Source organism: Bicyclus anynana, chromosome 2, assembly GCF_947172395.1.
Source record: "Bicyclus anynana chromosome 2, ilBicAnyn1.1, whole genome shotgun sequence".
Taxonomy (NCBI): domain Eukaryota; kingdom Metazoa; phylum Arthropoda; class Insecta; order Lepidoptera; family Nymphalidae; genus Bicyclus; species Bicyclus anynana.
In genome coordinates, this window is record NC_069084.1 from 18,432,923 (window position 1) to 18,455,097 (window position 22,175).

Consider the following 22,175-nt stretch of genomic DNA (forward strand, 5'->3'; position numbering starts at 1 on the left):
AAAAAAATGCAAGTACATAAATATTGTGAATCAATACTCGGACATGACTAGGTGTAAAAAATTTTGAAACATCGTTACTCTTACCATGAAATTATCTTTAAGTCATTTGTATCATATTCTGAATATTTGTTCCAGTATACTGTCTCCAGCCTCCGACAATCGAGCACGCCCGTCACTCCGCTCTCCCTGAGCAAGCAACCTTCGACCTGGACGCCACAGTCCAATACAACTGCCACACGGGCTACGCTACCAACGGATTCCCTCGGGCAAAATGCCTGGCCATAGAAGGGCAAGCGTCGTGGTATGGACCGGATATTACTTGTGAACGTAAGTGATTAGTCTTAAATTATTCTGAAAGAAAGTAATCATAGTTTGACGAATTAGTCCAGTGAATATACCACCTGATTAGGATAATTTTTCGCAGTTTTCTGCGCAATATATCCTAATCAGGTGGTGGTCAGCGCATTGTTTTCTGGTTGCCTTTTTTAAGACTAAGGTGACCTTGGCTGGAAGAATTCGTACTTCTGCCTTTTATGGAATGACTCAAGGCCGATCATGGTTCAATAAGTCATTATATTTTAACAGTTTTAAAAACCATAATACAAATTATCATCATCTTGAAGCAATGGACGTCCACTGTAGCTTGACATACTAGACATAAAGGCCTCTTGTAAAAATTACCAAACACGATGTCGACCCATGCATGCAATTCCTCTTTGCAACCCTATATGATCAATCTATCAATCAATCTAATCAATCTAATAGTGCGTTGTCCGAAATTGCGCTTTAACAAAGTTGCCTAAAACGAAGTCACCACTCCAGCATCTTGGGTACCAAAGTCGTATAGTTAATGGACTCTTGTGTAATATATATATTTTTTATTATTTCTACCTCATCAGCGCGTTCCTGCGGCGAGCCAGGAGACGTTCCTCACGGCTGGGTGACCGCTGACTGCCACACTTTTGGATGTCGAGCTGTGGTGCAGTGCGGTCAGGGCTTCGAGCTGGTCGGCAAAGCGGAACGTTACTGCCAAGCAGACGGTTTTTGGGCACCCAAGGAACTGCCGACCTGTGTCCGTAAGTAGAATGCGTCAACTGACTATATTTTTAAGGATTTCTTGATGAGTCTATTGATGCTTCTAGCATCTAGCTAGAAGCACAAATCACCATCATTTTGGGTGAATTTTTGTATCGGTTCAAAGAACTGAATCAAATTATTGTCATTAATTTCAGACTCTAATCCGTAAAAATAATGTGGCAATTGTGGAGGACAACGGCATTTCATAGATATTTGCAGTAATTTAATTCAAATGTTTGTTTTCACTTATGTTTTCGATTGAATTAGGCTCATCATTGAATCCAAAATTTTGAACCTTATTGCGTTTGGCATTGCTTCGTGACAATGTAGTTGCCGATTTCAGTGTCGTTCATTTGGAATGTGTGCATGGTTTTCGAATTTTCGTGGATTATCTAAATGTTCTCGGTGACTAGTTGGCATGGCGCTTGGTATTTCAATATTATCATGGCTATCACCAGCAATATCATTGTCATGACGCAATTGGATTGGATCTCCCACTTGTATAATATTTTCTTTCAATATAAGATCTACTTTACTATCGTAATCTTTAATAATGGCTTAACAAAACCTAACAATTTTTAAATTTAAGCAGATGTTAATTTCGCTTGATATAAATTTCGCTAAATATTGTTAACATTTTCTTCTATTTGAAAATTTTTTTCGTCTTTAATTTTTTCTTGGTTCTTTTTATTTCTGCTACCTTTATTAGTATAATTGTGAAACAAGTGGGACGTCCTCAAAAAATGAGTTGTGATTAATAAATTTAAAAGCATCTTTTTTCTCCTTTCCTGCTGCTGAAAAGAAGGAGAGAAGGGGACAGTTTGAATTAATTTTGTAGTATTGTATAGAATTGTTGTTCTATGAAATTAGTGCAATATTTCTGAGAGTCAAAATTTTCATGGCCATGGTAACCCAGATTATGACAAATACCTTTACTGCCTATAGCCTAAAGTTATTGCTACATTTACGTACTCGTAGAAGAGTTGATAACATTTGTAGATGAAGCTTAACTGTTGAATTTATTGTAAATTTCTTATCTCTTATATTCATTACTTCTTAAAGTAAATACTTTATATTTACTGTGCTGTAGCGAAATAAAGGTAAACTATATAATATTGTTTTATTTAAAAGTTTGCATGTCGCTTCCCTGTTTTATTTTGCATGAGACCGATAATGATCAGATTATTATGTTCTTTTAATTATTAAATTATGCTCATCGTAACAATTGATAAAATTAAATAACATTTTAAACAAATCTGTTTTTTTACTTATAAATATTTTATACATAAAACGTCGAGAGGTACGACAGATTACAATAGTTATATTATTTCAATGAATTAATTATTTATAAATGAATAGCTTAAATAAATAGTAACTTATGGCACAGCAATGAAAAAATGCTAACTTAGCTAGGGACGTTGAAATGAACGCATTTTCCATACAACTAGCACTAGTACCTTGAAAGTTTATATAACGTGTTTCTTTGCAGAAGATAAAGATGGTGAAAGTTTTGATCAAAAAACAATTAATCTTATTAGAATATTAGTAGTAGGTACTAGACATATTTACTTAAGACACATCACTTTCAACCCCGAGCGAAACCGAGACGAGCCACTTGTGTGGAAAAAGAACGATATCTCTTTTGCAATGAATAAATTAATATAAATTTTGAAGAAAGTGTTATTAGCGCCATCTAGTTCATACAAGAGTCAACTTAAAGCGACACGTGTCGCCATCTAGTGGTGACGCAGGTGCAGTGTCCTCCGCCAGAAGCGCCGAGACACGGCAAGGCGGTGTACACGTCTTGTGCCTACAACTCAGTGGTCTCCTACGAGTGCAAGTACGGTTACCGCCTCGTGGGAGACGCGACGAGACGGTGTGGCGCTGATAAGAAGTGGTCTGGAACTCAGCCGATGTGTAAGGGTAAGAAACGATACATACTGCCAACTCCTTCAGTTTTAATGTAGTTCGTTGGAATAAAATAAACGTTTATTTCATTATTTAAATGAAGTTGTCGGTTGATAGATTCACAAGCTAAATACTAAGCAAAAACCTACTAAAAAAATATACCTGATTATCAGCTGATATACCAACTGAAAGATACATAAATTGAAAAAACTGTTCGTACTTATGTGCAAATTGTACAGAAAATAGAGTAAATTTGCCAAAAGTGACCTGAAACTGAATAAATATTATGCTCAATATTTCCGTGATTAAATTAACATTAAAGCTCTTGATCATATCTTAATCTTATAATATATTGATCAATACAGAAATCAACTGCGGACATCCAGGGCAGCTCTGGAATGGTTGGCTGGAGAACATATCCTCCGGCACAGGATTGGGTGCGTCGATAATATTCCGCTGTCAAGACGGTATGAAGATGGAAGGCAACGGATCGGCGATATGCCAAAGCGATGGTACTTGGAGTCATCCGCTACCACAATGCTTGGGTACGCTTACCAAATGGATATATTTTTTTCAATCTCTGCCCAGGCTTCCTGGTACCGCAGTATGCGTGCATTACTTCAGGAAAGGGGTGGTATATCAAGCTTCATTTTTTTCAGTTCAGTTTGCCTTTTGGCCATTTGTCTCTCAAGCTTTGTCCCATTATATCATGCCCCTTGGTCCAGGCCTCCTTCATTTTGTTGTACCCCAAAATGATTAAAAATGTTCGATGTAAATAATACTATACGATACGATAGAAATTTATTTGGTTCTGAAAATAAAGAGTCCCAATATTAGACACCCAAATTATGAAGTTATGAGTACAGAAAATGTAATGATGGCATAATAGATATACCGATGACAAAGAGTCACAAAAACTGATAAAGCACACATTCCTTATTCTTACAAAAGATCTCTTGCCAATTCATAGCTTGCAAATCCAAAATAATACGAAACACTTATTCATTATGTTTTAGCTCCATGTGTAGTTCCACATGTATCTCAAGGAAAAGTAGTTCTAATGGAAAATAGAACTGGAGAAAACGATACACAAGAACATACACAAATTGTTGGAAGCTCGTCAATGGTGCAGCATGGTACTGTATTCATCATATCTAACTTCAAACTTAATTTCACTACCATATTGTGTTATATTATTATTACATAATAAATATTTTTTCTGTATTATTTTTCAGGCGAAATGATTATGGTCGATTGTGAAAAGAATTACGAATTTCCGTCCAATATACTCACTGTTAGTTGTAATAATGGAACTTGGACGCAAATTCCAAGATGTCAGCCAGCCAGGTCTGTCTATAATCTAATCTACTCTTTGATTATTTAATGCTCATCCATTTCTTTTGTTAGTAAAACGAATTCTTGCTTGTCAGTACGGACATTGCAATAAAATAAAGCTAAAATTTCCTCAGATGCAAGAAGATGCCAAGAAATCCTCGCTTTGGTATGGTCATAGCACCAAAAACTGAGCATGGAATGAAAGCGCGATTCCGATGTAGAGATGGTTATGAATTAAAAGGCAATCCAATCGTTGTATGCTCTTTTGGTGTTTGGAGTGGGGAAGCACCTAAGTGTGACGAAGGTGAGAAGTAACTACTTGCTTACAATACTTGCTATAATACATGGTAAAAACATGTTCTGTCAAACTTTTAGCTAGTATAAAGTATCGAATATCTAGCTAAAAGAGGCTCTATATGATTCTTAAAACACTGTTTATTTATAATGTTTGTTTGTAATGTTTGCAGTATTCTGCCCGTTTCCTGGTTACATTGAAAATGGAAAAGTGCTTCTTGTTGGCAATATGGGATTGTATGATTACCGTCCATATGTTAAAAAGGTATGAAGGTTTCTTTGTATAAAATGATATTCAATTAAAATGCTTACTGTTGTTATATTGTTGTTGAAAATTGTTAATTACTTTCAGGTAGTGAATAATAAACAAATCATGTATGAATGTGAAAAAGGTTATGTGTTATCAGAGGGACCTCCAGGGGCTACGTGCATAGGAGGACATTGGAGTCCGAGGGAACTTCCCAAGTAAAGTTACATTTTTTTTATGTAAATTATTGATATAAAAATAGTATATATTTTATTTCACTGATATTTAATTTCAGATGCACACTGTATCAACATCCCCGCATCAGGTGGAGTCGAAGACGTCGGTCAATCCCAGAATCTGAAATACGACATAAAAGATCCGCGTTTCTACGACAGTATTACAGCAAACTTCGTAGACAGTCAGATTTTTCTCAAGAACAAATAGATGAATTATACGAAAAATATAACCACGATAATCAAAAGCCAACACTGAGGCACGCTAATTTTAAAATAATGAAAAAATTTGATCTGGAATTTGAAGGTGAAGATGGCGATTTAATTGGCTCAGAAATACCTAATGGAGAAAATTTTCCTACTGCTGTATACACTGTGTACAATGTTCACGGAGAACCAATAGGTCATAAATTCTACTCTTATCAACCAGTGTATGAACCAGAGGATGACGAATTGGTTCATCGAGTTGATTCTGCTGAATTCGAAGATTCAGAAGAAAAGGAAAATGATTCCCCTATAACAATTTTAAAAGGAGGAACTTTCACTGATCATGAGTTTGAGAATGATAACGATATATCTGAAAATATAAACAAATTAAAACATCAATATTTTGAAAGATACGTTGATAAAAGAAGAAAGAGATTTTTAAATTCCAAAAGTAGTGAATCTATAAAGAGAGTAGTTGATATTGAACTTAAAGCTAGTGAGAGTCAGGTTACTACTCAAATAGCTCAGACCAAATCTAGACCTAAGCGTCACATTAATTTAGAAGAGTTTGATACACAAATGTCAACTACAAATTCTTTACCACAACAAACTAAAAACGTCGATCTCAACAGTGATTTTCTCACAGTTATACCTCTGTCGAATAAATCAAAAAACTCAACGGTGCGTGACCTCTCTGAAAAAGAAATGGCAGTAATTCCATTACAATATAATAACACCAATTCTACTGAAGTAGGAAATAAATCAGACAAACGTGAAAAGAGGACTAGTAGAAAGACTGATAGATTAAATCAAACTACAGCAACAGTACCTAAGACGTAAGTATTGTTAAGTCGCTCTTACTTAGTAAAAATTGTTGTGACAAAATACGTAGTCTGACAATTAAAACGATAATAATCCTCTTTAACCTGTACGAACTATAGTCTGGCAAGTTCTTTGATGACAGTCCTATGATATGTTGGCAACGGAAGGAAAGACTGCTTGGGTGTGAAAACGTGCGTGCAGGGAAGTGAGGTGCATCAGTCGTGGGTTTTTCATTCATCACTACACACCCCCCGGCTCGCGCGGACCATCGGGAGTGTTACGAACGAAGTTGCCAAGCTATAATGCTAGATATTATAATTTTTTCTTTTAATTCTAATTTTAATCAATTTCTATGCCAGGAATGGTAAAAATATCAAATGTCAAATGGACATGGAATCCTTGACCTTTTCCTTAGCTATAGAGCTATTGAGGCTTCAAATTAAGTTATAATCCATGAGTGATTCTAGGATTATAAATTAATTGGGGACTGAGGAGAGCTTGACTGAGGATTCATCAACATCAATTAAGTCATTTACGATTTGATATAACTTGAAAGAGTAACAAAAACAATTGACGAAACAAGTAAACAATAGCGTTACAAACGGTGATAACGATTATTATTAATGATTTATAATATAATTAAATAAAATTCTAATAAAAATTACAGAGGCCGTGAAGGCAAAGGGGGTCGAAACCGACAATCGCAAACAAGTACTGAAGAAGACGGTAGCCAAAGTGTTGAAACCCAAAACGGATCCGATGGCGGCAACAAGAACGGAACTGAGAAAGGCAAAAAAGGGAGACCGAAAAGCCCATGTGAACCAATAAACAGCGAACCTTATGTTAATATAGAAGTTGTTAAATATGGCCGTGATCCTAATAATACCTTTAGTTCTGGTAAGTAATGAATTTATTAACTATGCGAATGTGACACATTAAAAATATTTTTTTTTCGACTGTAATGTATTTAATCAAATCATTCATTGTCAGAATTGCTTGTTTTGATATTGGTGTGTTTCTAGGAACCATTGTCAGGGTAGCGTGTGGAAAAGGCTATGGTCTAAACTTAGAACCAAATGCAACAGCAAAATGTGTACGTGGCAGATGGAAACCAGAAAAACCTAATTGTGAAATTCGTGAGTATACATTCAAAAGTGTAAAATATGTATAAAATTAATTTCAATAAAGGTCTGTCCAATTGTTGAATAAGACAATACAGATGATGTTGCCATCAACGTGCATTTTCAGTACCCTGCCATGTACCTTCAACGGAGTATGGAATTTACACAATGTCACCGAATTCAAACCCCACCGGCATGGTGTCGGGACTAACTCAAGGAGATGAGAAAGAACTGAATGAGACTGACCCAGTACCGAATGGTCAGGTCGTACACTTTTCATGTGAATATGGGTAAGTATCTAAAACAAAAACACTGACACTTAGATCTTTGAATCATAAAAAAGCTTGGTAATAGTTGGACTCAGGAAGCAGAAGTTTTTTTGTAAATCATAGGTAATAATTACTATTGCAAATGTTGACTATCTTTTGAAGCTATTGTGTTATTTATTAACTCTTTACAGCAGAATCTGGCTTCCAAATTAGAAGAGTCTCTACAAGTAGACAAACTAGATGTCTCAACTCCTTGTAAACTTATAAAAATCTACATAAATTTATCAAATTTTAATTTGAAACCTATTTTAAATTTGTTTTCTAGATACAACGTGCAAGGTCCAACAAATCTTCGATGTTGGCTCGGAGAGTGGGCTGTGACTAGTATGCCAGAGTGTGTAGCAGGTAACATGAAAAATTGATATATTTACGCTGTTTCATAATTATTATCTATGCCATTAGATACCACTAATAGATGTTTATATTATTCTCGCATCATAAAAAGCACTTTTAAACCTGCCTGATACGTCTCTCATCACGATCTTTAGATATCACTCTTGTCACACTCATTTTCATTAATTTATATTAGACTGTTATTTCTAATTGTTATTATATTTTTCTTTTTAAACTTCGTCAAAGGAGTATTATCATTAATATTATGTACCAACTTTACATAACCAATCAGAAGTAAAATATCTTCATCGACTTCGTTATTGGATAGTCTAGATCTTCAAGTCAAGCGCAATCCACCATAGGATGCATCAAGTACAATCTAATAACTATTCTTATACGAAGTACAATTTAGTGTACCATATTATTTTCATCAGACATTTTTCCAATATTTCTTAAACTTGGAAATTTCCTACACCATACATTAACTCTATAAATGTAACTTTTTTACCAGCACCCTGCGAGCTGCCGATCTTGCACGGCGCGACGTACGAGGCGGGGTATCGCGCAGGCCTCACCGTCGCTCACGCTTCCTCAGTCAACATCGCTTGCGACACAGGCAGATCGCCGCCTGCTACGCTTAACTGTCATTTGGGAAGACTGCAACCCACTGTTCTCGATTTTTGTAGACCACTAGGTTCGTAAATCATTTAAAGTACGTTCATGAATATTCAAATTCAGCTTTCGCTCTAGCCAAAGATAAAACCATACCACTTTAGGTAGGTGCATATATGTATTACAACTAAGATTTTACAGCATCATCATTATAAGAATGCTGAAGTCAAACTTTTCGAGCTGCAAAATTGGATGCTATTGTTTCTTTAACTATGTAAATAAAAGAAAACCTCTGTTCATTTCTTCTATTCTAATCCATTGTATTTCAATAATCAGCTCAAAATCAGATGTTTTTTTTCCATTAACAATATTAATATTTATTAAGAACGAATCTCTTTTGCAGCAAATATCACTCGAGTTCGACCAACATCTGAATATCAGAGTGGTTCCGACATTGTAAGAGAAGATATCTCCGAACTGGAACCAGATTTCCAAGGGAAAGGAGTGGTGGAGTGTGGACCACCTGCTAGGTAAAGAATTTTTCATGCATAATACCACACTTAAAGTCTCTTTTGCCTTGACAAGCTCAAAAAAAGAAACAAATATGTCTAAATCTTATCTAACTACGGAAGTACTATATATTATTGCGTATAAAACTGAAAGATTTTAATACTATGAAACAAGTGCAAAAGAGATTGAACATCTTATAAATAACCTAATATTTGTATTCATAAACAAGAGGTACTATGAGGTCACATAGTCTATGCGAGGGCACAATGTAAACATACTCCAATTTGTCGAGTTTGCATTGTGCATTCTAATGCATTGTGTCTTCTTAGTTATGTTGGTGATTACAGGTGTTCTATCTATGTCGGTTTTTGTTTGAGTGCGCTTTCATTGTAGCTTTCGTGGACGTTATATGTTTATAATGGGCAATATTATATTTTGTATATTTATTTTCGCCTTTGGGGACCAAGTTTGGACCATAAACTGTCTGTTAATTGAATTATAAAATTGATGTCAAAATTACAGACTGGTCCTACGCTTTAAACGTGTTCAGTTGTTTTGTTTCAGTTCCTATTTTACTTTGCTAATTTAGAAAATAAAATGTATTAAAATGCAAGTTGTGTTCAATGTGTCGACGAGTGTGAACACAACTTTGCATTATCACTGATGCCCAAGAAAGAATGGGAAGCGACAAAAAATAATGTTTTTGCAAAGTCTGCATTTCTTATTTGCTGGCTGGAAAGACTGAAGGGAACCCAGGCGTTCAGGGATGCCAAGCCCTGGTGAGAGCCTTCTAGGTTCGGACTTTTGCTTTTGTAACTTCATCATATTTCTGATCATCATCAACATCCAAATCAATAGCTTCATCACTTTCACCTAATTCGACACTATCATTGACAACGTCACCATGTTTGGTGACTTCTTTTCCAATAATTATATTAATCGTTTCTTCAGTAAAACTTTTTCATACATTTGGTTTTCTAGATTTACTCTTTGATTCGGTCCTTATCGTTTCGACGATATCGAAATCCTCAGGAGGCAGGGCTTAGTTTAAAACTTTATGTGAAAATAATGAGACAGCTACATCGCTGTTTTTGGCTTTTTCCTTTCTGTCTTGGCCGAGCTTGCGTTATGTTGCGATTTTTTGGCGAATTTCTCGTATGATAGTTGCATGCTGTTTAAACAATAAGGGGGGTTCTACTTTGTGTTGATATTTTGTCTATACTTTACAAATATTCTTACTATTTCTTAACTATTGAGCTTTATCTACGCATTTTAGTTTACCTTTTTACAATTCTAATTAGGGTACAAGGAACTCTTATTTATCGTGATGGATCTGAAGTCAACGCGACTGTAGAAGTGGCCGGCTACCCTCACGGCACCGAAGTGACGTTTCGATGTATTGCGTCATTGATGGGAGAGAGGACTACGTGGAAGCTTATCTGTGAACACGGCAACTGGGTGGGGAAAAGTTTCAGTTGCGGTAAGTTGGATTATTATACTCTTCCCCGTGTCGTAAATAACTGTTAAATTAATGATTAGTCAACTGATCTCAAAAAAATTAAATTTCCCAAAGAAGATCTTCTCTGAAAGAATCACTTATTTGCTGCTTGATTTACTTTAATTTTGTTAACAAAAACTAAATTAATAAATAAAGGAAAGCAATCCCTGCAGTGCGCCGTTAAAATAGACTGACAATGTTGAAGCAATAACACTGTTAGTCAGGTCTTGTTAAGTGTCGATTTCTTTCAGATGACTTAGAAGCTCAGAGCGAGGAGCTACTCAGCAACAACAGCTGCACTTTCCGGAATGAAGAGCCTCATGTGGTTTCCTTCTTCAACGACCTTGAGATCACGGAGACTGTCGATTTTCCTCCCGGTTCTGTTATTGTTTCAAGGTAATTTGCTGTTTGAGAGATTACATTTGCTACACTATTTATTAATTCATCTTTGGAAAATTAGCACACACATTACAATTATTATTATTGCTTATTTTACCCAAGAACCCTTTTTAAACAAGTGGTTTCTGATTTGTTAATTTTTTTGTTACGTTTGCAAGATAATTTCAGCGTGATTCTTTTTAGTACGAAAACTAGCCTATTATTAGGTTTCTTACTTAAGGAAAGTTTACTTATTTATTCAATTAGCTATACAAACAAAATCTATAAAAATGCATGACCCCTTTTTAATTTATTCCCCCAGATTTATGCACCCATTTTACCATAAACCACAGTTTTAGAGTTCTTTCAAAAATGGCAAAACATAGATCGACTCGAAGACTGATAATTTTGTAGTTCATAATAATTTATTAATTTTTATTTCAGATGCAGTGACATAGGCAAATACGCGATATCTGGCTCTCAGGTTCGGAAATGTATCGGTGGTGCGTGGGATGGAGTTAAGCCCACTTGTTTTGGGCTTAACCAAGAAAATGATTATGCCAGTAAGTATCCTGCAATATGAACTTTACTATTGTAAATATAGGTATTTTGCGATGTGATTGGACTTTCATCAAAAACGCCAATATTCAATGGCACACACAACAGCCTAGCAGTGCAGTGATAGCCTAGTGGATATGACCTCTGCCTCCGATTCCGGAGGGTGTGGGTTCGAATCCGGTCCCGGGCATGCACCTCCAACTTTTCAGTTGTGTGCATTTTAAGAAATTAAATATCACGTGTCTCAATCGGTGAAGGAAAACATCGTGAGGAAACCTGCATACCAGAGAATTATCTTCATTCTCTGCGTGTGTGAAGTCTGCCAATCCGCATTGGGCCAGCGTGGTGGACTATTGGCCTAACCCCTCTCATTCTGAGAGGAGACTCGAGCTCAGCAGTGAGCCGAATATGGGTTGATGACGACGACGACGACACACAACAACCTTATTCTTCTGTAACAGGTGTTGGTTTTAAATTTAGAGTCAATGCTTTGTTCTGAACATTGTGATTGGCAATGTAATTACTGTCAAATAAGGTTAAGCCATAGGTTGACCGAAGTATCAGTTGTACCAGGTGTTATTTGAATACCTGCAAAGTATGATACTTATAGATTGGACGGTGGTTTTTAAACCGACTTAAAAAAAAGGAGGAGGTTTCTCAATTCCACCGTGTATACTTTTTTTTTGTTATATTCTGTGCGTTCGCGCATAATTTGATTCTCCGTCAACTTTAACTATAAGAAAAAACAGTCCAACGTATTCTGTTTCTAAAAAATGTTATAAATCCTAGCCACCAACACAATTATACCTAAGTCTTACTTTTTGCAATGTATCATCTACAAGCTGTGTGTTACTCCTTAATAATTTAGCTTTCAATTAATGAAACGTTTTTTTTATATCGGTACAGTAGTTTTTGAGTTTATTCGTTACATACAAAAGTAAAATACCTTTCGCCTTGATGACATTAGTGTATGGATGGACATTTCGCTTCCAGTGGAGAAGCCCCCCACGATCCTGCTCCGCTACGCCGACGGGCCCATCGCGCAGACCAACGACGGCCGGCTGCTGGTGTACCCCGGCACCACGCTGCACATGGAGTGTCTGTGGATGAGGCGCTTCGGCAACCCCAAGTGGAACGTCACTCACCATGATCCGGAGTACGTAGTCTACAACAAGTATTCTGTACAGCAGTACTAACCACATCATCATCGTCATACTATTTTAATGACCACACAAGCTTCTAACTTACATAATACAGATTATCTTACTACAAACGTTATCGCTGCGAAAATTAAAACATGTATGTAACTGATATTCCCATTAATTTTTGAAGCTTTGGCGATTCTAGAAAAAGAATCCATTGTAAATTGGCCAGAGGATGCACAAACCTCTCTTCCAACAATCACTATGTTGTATTAATGATACTCGTAATATCCGAGGATTTAGCGTACATTTCGAGGCAAACGAGCATGACTTCTAAATTCCTTGTTTCCTCTAAACAACCTTATAGCCCTATCTACGACTAAAACCTAGGAGATCGTAATCCATATTCGTACAGGTTAACCAGTGAATTAAAGAGATTCAGTGACAATCTCAAGGCAGATTCAATTGTAGCGTATAATTTTGATTGAGTTACTTCATATGTGTATCCCTTAAATATCTAGTAGTTTTTAGACTTTAGAAAAATATCCTTTTATAACTGAATCTAGAATAAGAGTTTTGATTGCTAAGTATCTTTCCATCGCACATCTTAGTAGTTATAATGTTTCAATATGTTTGTCTTTAGATTAGACAAGAAGTACTCTGAAGGCTGGACCACAGATCCCGGTCGCGACAGTCAGCTTGAGTACCGCCTGAGCATCATGAGCGCGGTGAAGGAGGACTCGGGAGTATACCGCTGCGAAACACCGGCCAGGCAGAGCCACCAGATTGAGATCATCGTTGAAGGTAGTTCCAAAAAAAAGTGTGTCAGCTCCGTCGCACGAATGGAGTTTACTCTTTTCAATAGCAACGCCTGAAAAGTGAAAGGTGCGCAACCGAGGTGCAGCGCTGCGTGCGCGCCCGCCAACAGCGTGCACGTGCATGCGGACGCGCTAGGCATGTGCACGCTATGGCGGCTACGTACGGTGAAAGGTGCGCAGAATAGGTTGCGCACAAAAAACGTACCGAGGGGTCTAAATGAAAAATCGATTGTTAAGGAGTAAACTCCAATAAGTTATGAAATGACATGCGTTACGTTTTTTGTGCGCAACCTATTCTGCGCACCTTTCACCGTGCGCTGTGCCGCCAACAACTTCACATCGCACCCATGTGCACGCTGTAGGCGGGTGCGCACGCCGCGGCCTGCTGCACCTCGGTTGCGCACCTTTCACTTATAAGGCGCGAGTATTGAGACGTGCTTCGAGCTAACTTTTTGTTTTTTTTAACATACACACTTTTTTTTGTTGGTAAACAGTGCACATCGAGTAGGGCTTTAGTAATACTTATGTTAAAGAAGACTAAATGTATAGAATTGTAAAATAACTAATAGACTTTATAATATACTTCACATTATATATTTTACTCTTACAATGATATAATCATTAAACAAACAAGCCCAATAACATATAGTATATAGGTATAGTCGCCTATACAGCATACCCTATGTACGTCTCAATACACTCACAGCTAAATTAGAAAGTTGCGCACTAAAGGTGCGCACCAAAAACGTGACACTTTTTCGTTAGTTCAGTTGGTTTTACCCCTCGGATTTTTCTCATACCGGGCGCCTTATATATAAAAAATCGATTCTTAAGGAGTAAACTCCAATTATTCAATTCAATAACTGCATGCTGAGTCTATATTATGCACATGGCATACTGTATGTGTCAAATATCGACTCTGCTCTAAACACGAGGCCTGTGTCCTTCACCTGAAGGGTGAATTTGCATTGTTCTTCCGTGGTGCCAGTCTTGTGGTACCACAAGACCTTTTTAATGATTTGAAAAACATGTCCTGTAAGTCTAAGATACGCACTACGACATATCTCTAAACGTGAGAAAGCTAAATGATGACCAATACCATAATCAATAACAAGTGATCAAAGAAAAATGCCAAAGAATATAAAACAAAGGGTAGGAACCAATATACAGTCAGTGTCTGTTAATACCCACAGATGTCCACTGCCCTCCGCTGCCGATACGCCGAGGCCTGGTAGCGAGTACACTGGGCACGCAGCTTGGCACGGAGATCAAGTTCTCGTGTGCCAACGGTAACGCACTACTCGGTCCCCCCACCCTCGTGTGCAGAGCATCTGGCAACTGGAGTGCCCCTTTACCTGTGTGTGAAAGTAAGTTGAGAAATTAATCTCGACGACAAGTCAAGCACTGACTGTCTGTAATTTTATCTAATTGATAAAAGACGATCAGATTTCAGAAGTAACGTGCTAAGCTGAAAGGAGTACTTATGGTTCATAGAATATTTCTAAACTTGATTGTAATCCTTAATGTCACGATATTGGCAGGATAGTTGTTTACTAATATAAAAACAAAAGCCACGATGAAACAGGAACACTATCAGTGATACTAGTCTGTACTGTAAGTAGCTCAGCGTTATATGGCTTAGAATTTCAAATAACATAATGACTCTCTCGAGCTTAGCACGTCTGTGACGACTAATCGATGATCGATCGCGACCTTGAGTAGACACCGACACCACGGTTCGGCAGAACTAAGAAGTTTAAGGCGCAGCAAAACATTGAATGCAAATAGCTTGTGAGTGAAAAGGGTTAGAAAAGGACTTAACGCTGTATAATAGAGGCGTATCTCCAATGGTGAATGTATGACGATAATACGACAACGTTGTTTCCAGGTGTAGAATGCGGTGAAGTGATCCACGACACAGAACTCGGAGAGGGCGAGCGGCGGCCGCGGGTGGCAGTGGTGTCCCGCGGGGTGGGGGGGCGAGCAGCCTTCTCCTGTCCCCCGGGCTGGGCACTGGATGGGCCCACGGAGACTGTGTGCTTGCCCGCTGCCGACTGGGCACGACCGTTCCCTATTTGCAGAGGTAAGACAAGTTCTACCTCAACTTTCGCTGAAAGATATTAGTTAAAGACATACTTTAAGCTTAAGGGTTGGCACGAAAAGTCTGGCAACTGCAATTATTTTTTTGTATTATCCCAAAAACAAAAAATATTCGCTTGGATAATTTAGTGAGGACCTTTGTTCCCTGCTTCTATAAATGCACCATGTGGTAGGAGACTGGGCTGACAGACTTTGAGTTATTTCCAAGGACTATCTCAGGCATACGTTGTAATATAATCTCGGTGAAATTCTAACCTATATTAAGCATAAGTACAAACATGATTAAGTTTTCGTATTACTACACTCCAATGATGTTATGTGACTACTAAATGATATTATGAACAATAATTGTGCAACTAACTTTTTGATAAAGCAATTTAATAGACTAAACTGTAAGAAATTTCTCTTTTGCACATTAGACAAGTCTCTGAAGATTGGGAACTAGCAATCAGGTAGAGTCCTAAATCTATTGGGCTTGTAATTTTTGTTTTTAACAAATCGCTTGCATGCAGTTCGAGAAGTTGCATCGATTCTGGCTCATAGGTAATCTAGTTTTCTTCAACGATCAATTTTTAGGAACAGGTTTGGTAAATGCAACGTACCGCCTGCTAGATAGCACTAGTGTTTGTTCACAGTGACTCAGTATGCTTCAATACAAATCGAAGTAACAAGCTTATATTCAAATACACAATTTGCAAGACACTGATTCACTGTGACCAAGCACTAAGAACTGCTTAAACCAGTAAATAATACAATACCATACATAAATTACGAACTTCAAGCGTTGCAGTCTCATCAATTATTTCTTTTCATATTCCATTTAAAACGTATTTGTATTTCGCCTAACATCGACTACCATTACCACCATTTATAAGTGATTAAGGGGAGCTTTGTCAAGAGGAATTTCTTGTGATTGCAGAAGTATCCTGTCCAGCTCTCCCCCCACCAGCTTCCGGCTACGTGCTGGGCCGTCCGCCGTACAGAGCTGGTGATGTGCTACAGTTCCATTGCAACCCTGAACACACGCTGCACGGTCGACCGATTCTGGTCTGCCAGGACAGCGGACGGTGGAGTGACAAACCTCCAACTTGTAAGTACTTTTTGTGATATAAATAATATTTAGCGTTTTCTGTTCTGTGCATACGAGTATGTTGTAATCTTAAAGCATTTTTTCTTTTCGGCGAAGCAGAAGCACATGCATAAATGACAATATTATAACCAACATTTACTTAGTAGTTCGTTGATCCGGTAAAAGTTGAGGTCCTAAGGCGTTGTAGTGACGACCTCGCATTGAAAGCATATTGGTCGACCTCCCACTAGGTGGACAAGTAAGTCTTATGGCTCTGGACCTTGGTGTTTGAAAGTAGATACCAACAAAATGCCTGCCCTGCAGTGAACGCAGTGTATCGTCGTGATGATAATGAAGATGATATTATTTAAACATTAAACACAATTTTTTTTATCCATTCAGAGAAATTGAACTTTTCAACGGATTTGAGAATTGTTGAGGATTTTTCGTGTCCAATGAAAGCCTATCCCCATTCTCTTTTTCTAGGTGGTGAAATTAAACTAAATTTAGCAAATTAATTAATATTTCAGGTGCGCAAGCCTGCACTTACCCCGGCACGACGATATCCGGCCGGATGTCGTCCGTGAAGTTTTACTACAAAATAGGAGAAACTGTCACCTTCACCTGCGAACCTGGCTACAGATTGAAAGGCGCTCCTATGCTTAGATGTCTTAAGTAAGTCCCGTTGCAAAATATTACTAAAACTTCATTCCAGATGTGAATGCGTGGAGGATAAATGAATAATTGCAATCCTGTTCTTTTATTCGTTAAACTTGATTTCAAATAAAAATAAACCCAAAATCTGGAAACACTGAAGATTTTAAGTCTGAAATGCGTAAATTACACACTCCCACATCTAGATACGAAGATGATGAATATAAAACAGTTAACTTGACTTTAGTAATGGAAGCTAAAATCAATGTCATAAATTAAGACATATTGAACTCCATAATCGTAGAAGCTTAGTCTAAAAACCAAAGAGTATTATGACTACTAGACGCTTTTAGTTTTTAGGATACAATCTATCCTCTATCTATGCCTTATAAGTTGTATCCCCCGGTGACGCCGCTGAGGTCCCATAAGGAGCCTACGGCACTTACAAAATCAGGAAAAACTATACCTATATTTGTTTCTTCAGTTTTTGTTTCTACATATTACAGGAACAGGAAATGGTCTAACGCCATTCCCCTCTGCACTCCAGTGAGCAACTACACGTCGAGCGACTCTCTCGCAATGTTCAACGGCGACATCGACGCCATGTTGTCAGACGCCGCCATTTTCCCGACCGACATCTTGAAAAGGCGCGAAACGCCCGCCATTTTGTCTCCAGAGAGCTACAAAGCTGCGGTTACTAGAGTCGCCGCATCAAAAATGCTCTGGAGATCTCCGATAGAGACCTACAAAAATAGAATTTACAGAGTTAACAGACTATTGAGACGTGATACAGAGAGATAATTTTATGTGAGGCGTTTAGTGTGGAAGGAAATCCGAAATTAAATTAACGTTGTGCAAAAAACTTACGAAATGTTTTAAGTTATTATAGAATAAATGACTTCCATATTGTGTTCCTTTGTACTTACGAGTATATAATTTTCGTTTGAAAGTGGTGGCTGAATAACTTAGCCTCAGCAACCTGCGTTGTGCAGGCTGCTCTGCGTAGTAAATTATACAAGCACAAACATTCGCTTCCTCTTATTCTACTTTCCAGTCCACGAGAGTTAGCAATAAGAGTTATTCACATTCTAACGGCTTGTAGGTACAGTCCTGGGAAATGACACAGTTTGTCACTTTTAACCAAAAAGTGCAACTTTTCAGTTTTTTAGTTTATAACTCTTTTCTATTGATGTTATAAAATATTTTCACATTTTGTTGCTTTAAATTTTAAATTTGAACTAACTTTGAAGGGCAACTAAGAAATGTGTAAGTTATTTTAGGCTAAGAACTTTAGAAAAATAGATGTATTTAAAAAGACAAGACGAATATGGCTCAGTATTAAACTTATACATAGTAGGTAAAAAAATTTTAGTTATAATAATAATAGCTGAATGATTTCTTTTAGACTACCTATTACTGTGCCAAAATTAAAAATTACAGTTTTCATATAAATTATTTAAATACCTCCTGTCATTCCAAATGACGATATTTATTATATACAAAGATTATGACTTTATTAATATTAAAATAAATGGCTTGAAACAAATATTGCTGTAAAAATTCCATTTTTGTCCAGTGTAAAAAAAAAATATTTACATTACAATTGCATAAAAAGTGACTTTTGGTCACTGATATTAAGCGATCAAAGTAGCCCATTACCCCCGCTTAGAAGTAATAATACCTACAATACTTAGTGTAAAAAATTAACTTTTAAATTTCATATTTTTCAAGCAGTTATTTTATTTTTAAACTTGATAATAATATAAAGAACATATTATTAAGGATTTGACTAAAGAGACTAAATAAATAACTAGTTATATATTAATAATTAAATATATTTACATAAGTAGGAAAATAATTTGTATATTATTAGGAACGTTTGAAATGTTACCTCCAAAATATTTTTTTTCTTTTAAAATGTAAATATTGCTTCGCCAAAGATATTATATTATTAGAGAATCTGTTGAATAGTCTTTATATATATGTATATCTAATATCTGTAATATGTAATTATTACTACTTTAGACATTCCGATAAGTACCTACATAATTTATGTTATAAAATATTTGTAAATGTAATAGATCGTACCGCGCACAGATAAACAATTTTCTTTAGAGACAAGAAACTTTTATTAAAATTAAATATACACCATAAATAATTTGATTTACTCGGAGTATACCCGAAGTACAGTTTATTTTTTTATGTAAAAGTCTGTTTTTTACGAATTCTGTGGGAACCAAGTATTTTCCGGTATATGTAGTCTATATTCTGCCCCAAGGTCCTATTTATTTCAGTAGTTTAGCAGTGAAAAGTAACAGACAGACATACTGACTTTCGCATTTATAATATTTGTATATTATGGAGTAGGGAATATCTAATACGAATTTTACGAATAAACGAATAATATATTGTTTTTAAAGTGGTCGGACATATAACGTAAATTTTTTTCAATTAATTTTTTTATTTAGTACAAAACGATCGTCTCCGTCAACGTTTAACTTATCTGTGCGGGTAGTTCACAAAAAACTTTTAAATTTTAACGCTAATTCCACACAGCGCACAAATTTGGAACAATTTTTAATCATTATCTTTAAATAATTAACGTAATTCAGCTCAAGTTTAACAATGTTTTAGATAACAAAACTATTTCTAATCTGTGATGAGTTACCCAATTAGAAATCTAGGACAACCGATAATATAGTTCAAGGAGATGGACTCGAACCCACTGACTTTAATCCGCTTGTCAATTTAGGCTACTCGTACCAAAGATTATTTGAAATTTTAATTTAACAAGCATAGCAGTAATGGTATCCAAATAATTACTTTTCCCTAGAACCTAGCATCACGCAATATGGTTACTGCTTAGGCCCAGGAACAAAATATTTATTCATGACCATGCTCAGTTTTTGGGTAATCATGGAGGGGAAAGTTTTTCTATATCGCCATCGTGGAGACTTCGGTGCCTCTTGGGTGCGTCCGATAACAAATATGCGGATATGCCTCCTGAATAGGTTACTACTTAATTTAAAATAACTTTCTTCATCATTCTGCATAAATCGGGTCTCAGTTTGAAATTAACCGACTTCCAAAAAGGAGGAGGTTCTACGTTCGGTTGTATGTATGTTTTATTTTGTGGATTAATAAAGCAAATAAAAAACTAAAATAGAAAAATACAAACGAATTTGAAACTCATACTGTGCAAGCTATAATAACATTATAGAATAGCGAAATATCTTACTAAAATGACATCTTCCATTCATTCTCGTAGGAATGTTTTGGGAAGCCTGACAAAAATACTTGAATGGTAGCTAAATAAACCCATTACAAGACACTTTTATTTATATTAATATAAAATAAAGGCATTTGTACGTATTATACGTAATATGTTACATCTTAGATATGATTTTACTAATATTTTTTTACATTTAAAATTACAAGAAGAAAAATAAGCCCCGACTATTTCATTATAATATTATATGAATGAAGGTGTTACAAAAAATGGGTCCGTTTAATTTTTGTTGTACCAATTTTTAATTACTATATAAAATCTTTATTTGTTTTCTTGGAATTCTTATCTTGGAATATATTTCAAATATAACTTGAGCTGAAGAAATTATATGCATATCAAAAGAAATCGCATATCTTAATATTTATATTTTACTATAGCGATACTATAGCTATAAATTAAATAAATAGATCCGAGTAAAGCAGTATTGATGTCCTACCGATTATGACATGCAAACAAGTTGAGTAACTTTGATGGTCAACAAAAAATTAAATTCCATACAAATTTTTCTATAATCTCAAATAATATATTGTACTTTTGTCCTCTCTTACTCTTTTTTTCTGGGTTGTGTCAATAGGGACGATGACAGTTTTTTAAATTGTATATAAATTAAGAGTATGCTAATAGTAAAGCAATTTTGTAAAAGTAACAGGATATCTGCTATCATTACTTTCGGAGCTACATGGATTTAAAGGGTCATATTTGCGCACTGCCAAGGATCCCTGAAAAACGCCCCATACAAAATGGCACGAATTAATGACGTCGTAGATGATCAAACAAAATTACAAATATCTTTGTTATTTGTGCGTTTATATTTATAGTTTACATATTGAAAAATGTTACGTTTAATGTAAGGAAGCTAAAACTGTTTTGAAAATTTATATTTTGAAATTTTATAATCTTATTTGTTTTACAAACTTCCAGTCAATCTTTGCTTTTTACGTATAAATTAGTTCAAATTGACCTTATTTACGCGAATGTCTCATATCAAAATATTCAAACATAATTTATTTTATTTATTTATTTATAATAATTTTATAAAATATGGCGAAACTCCGTTGTCTAAGTGACTGGCCAACAAAGAAATGAACGTTTTTCGCTGACTGTCAAAGTTAGATAAATTTGTCCGGACGTAACATAAGTTTTCCTAACATAATACTATAGTATTATAATTCTGTTCCCTACATAACATAACGATTGTGAATAAATTATATAAAACATATAAATGTCTGTTTTAATTATTGCTTAATTACCTATGACCGTGTTCTACTGGATTTATAGATGAGGGCATAAAAAAACCCAAAATTCATGTATCTATTTCAATTAGGTTTACAAGCACTTTTGAAACGTCAAGTTATGCCATTTAATGGTGATAATTAAAGTCGATAACTTAAAATTAAAGTTACGAGGGTTCCAAACGCGCCTTGGTCCGAGAGAGCACACAACAAAGTCAGCCAAAGTTTACTTTTTTTTTGTTTACCAAATTATGGAGCTTTGAGCCACCACGCTGCTCCAATGCGAGGCTATATAAACTCCTTAACGATCACTGTCAAATGTTACTAATAATGACCATAACGGACGGCTTATCATGCTATCCAAGGCACGGAGGTGTAAGCCCATTAACTTCCTCACTAACGGCTGAGA

General features: G+C 36.0%; 1 protein-coding gene across 1 annotated transcript in view; it reads left to right on the plus strand.

Moving 5' to 3' along the window:
* The window catches only part of LOC112053011 (uncharacterized), a 95,654-nt gene extending 73,897 nt beyond the window's left edge, over window positions 1–21,757 (plus strand). Inside the window, exons 6-31 of the mRNA XM_024092269.2 lie at window positions 136–327; window positions 900–1,076; window positions 2,818–3,000; window positions 3,351–3,530; window positions 4,002–4,121; window positions 4,221–4,332; window positions 4,455–4,624; window positions 4,788–4,879; window positions 4,967–5,079; window positions 5,157–6,137; window positions 6,791–7,020; window positions 7,146–7,259; window positions 7,372–7,534; window positions 7,839–7,918; window positions 8,418–8,600; window positions 8,922–9,048; window positions 10,330–10,508; window positions 10,778–10,922; window positions 11,349–11,467; window positions 12,456–12,618; window positions 13,248–13,408; window positions 14,616–14,789; window positions 15,311–15,505; window positions 16,442–16,612; window positions 17,122–17,266; window positions 17,752–21,757. Coding sequence (XP_023948037.2) covers window positions 136–327; window positions 900–1,076; window positions 2,818–3,000; window positions 3,351–3,530; window positions 4,002–4,121; window positions 4,221–4,332; window positions 4,455–4,624; window positions 4,788–4,879; window positions 4,967–5,079; window positions 5,157–6,137; window positions 6,791–7,020; window positions 7,146–7,259; window positions 7,372–7,534; window positions 7,839–7,918; window positions 8,418–8,600; window positions 8,922–9,048; window positions 10,330–10,508; window positions 10,778–10,922; window positions 11,349–11,467; window positions 12,456–12,618; window positions 13,248–13,408; window positions 14,616–14,789; window positions 15,311–15,505; window positions 16,442–16,612; window positions 17,122–17,266; window positions 17,752–18,046 — 4,964 coding nt within the window. The 3' untranslated portion in view covers window positions 18,047–21,757. The remainder of the gene's footprint in view (window positions 1–135; window positions 328–899; window positions 1,077–2,817; window positions 3,001–3,350; window positions 3,531–4,001; window positions 4,122–4,220; window positions 4,333–4,454; window positions 4,625–4,787; window positions 4,880–4,966; window positions 5,080–5,156; window positions 6,138–6,790; window positions 7,021–7,145; window positions 7,260–7,371; window positions 7,535–7,838; window positions 7,919–8,417; window positions 8,601–8,921; window positions 9,049–10,329; window positions 10,509–10,777; window positions 10,923–11,348; window positions 11,468–12,455; window positions 12,619–13,247; window positions 13,409–14,615; window positions 14,790–15,310; window positions 15,506–16,441; window positions 16,613–17,121; window positions 17,267–17,751) is intronic.
* The last annotated feature ends 418 nt before the right edge of the window (window positions 21,758–22,175 follow it).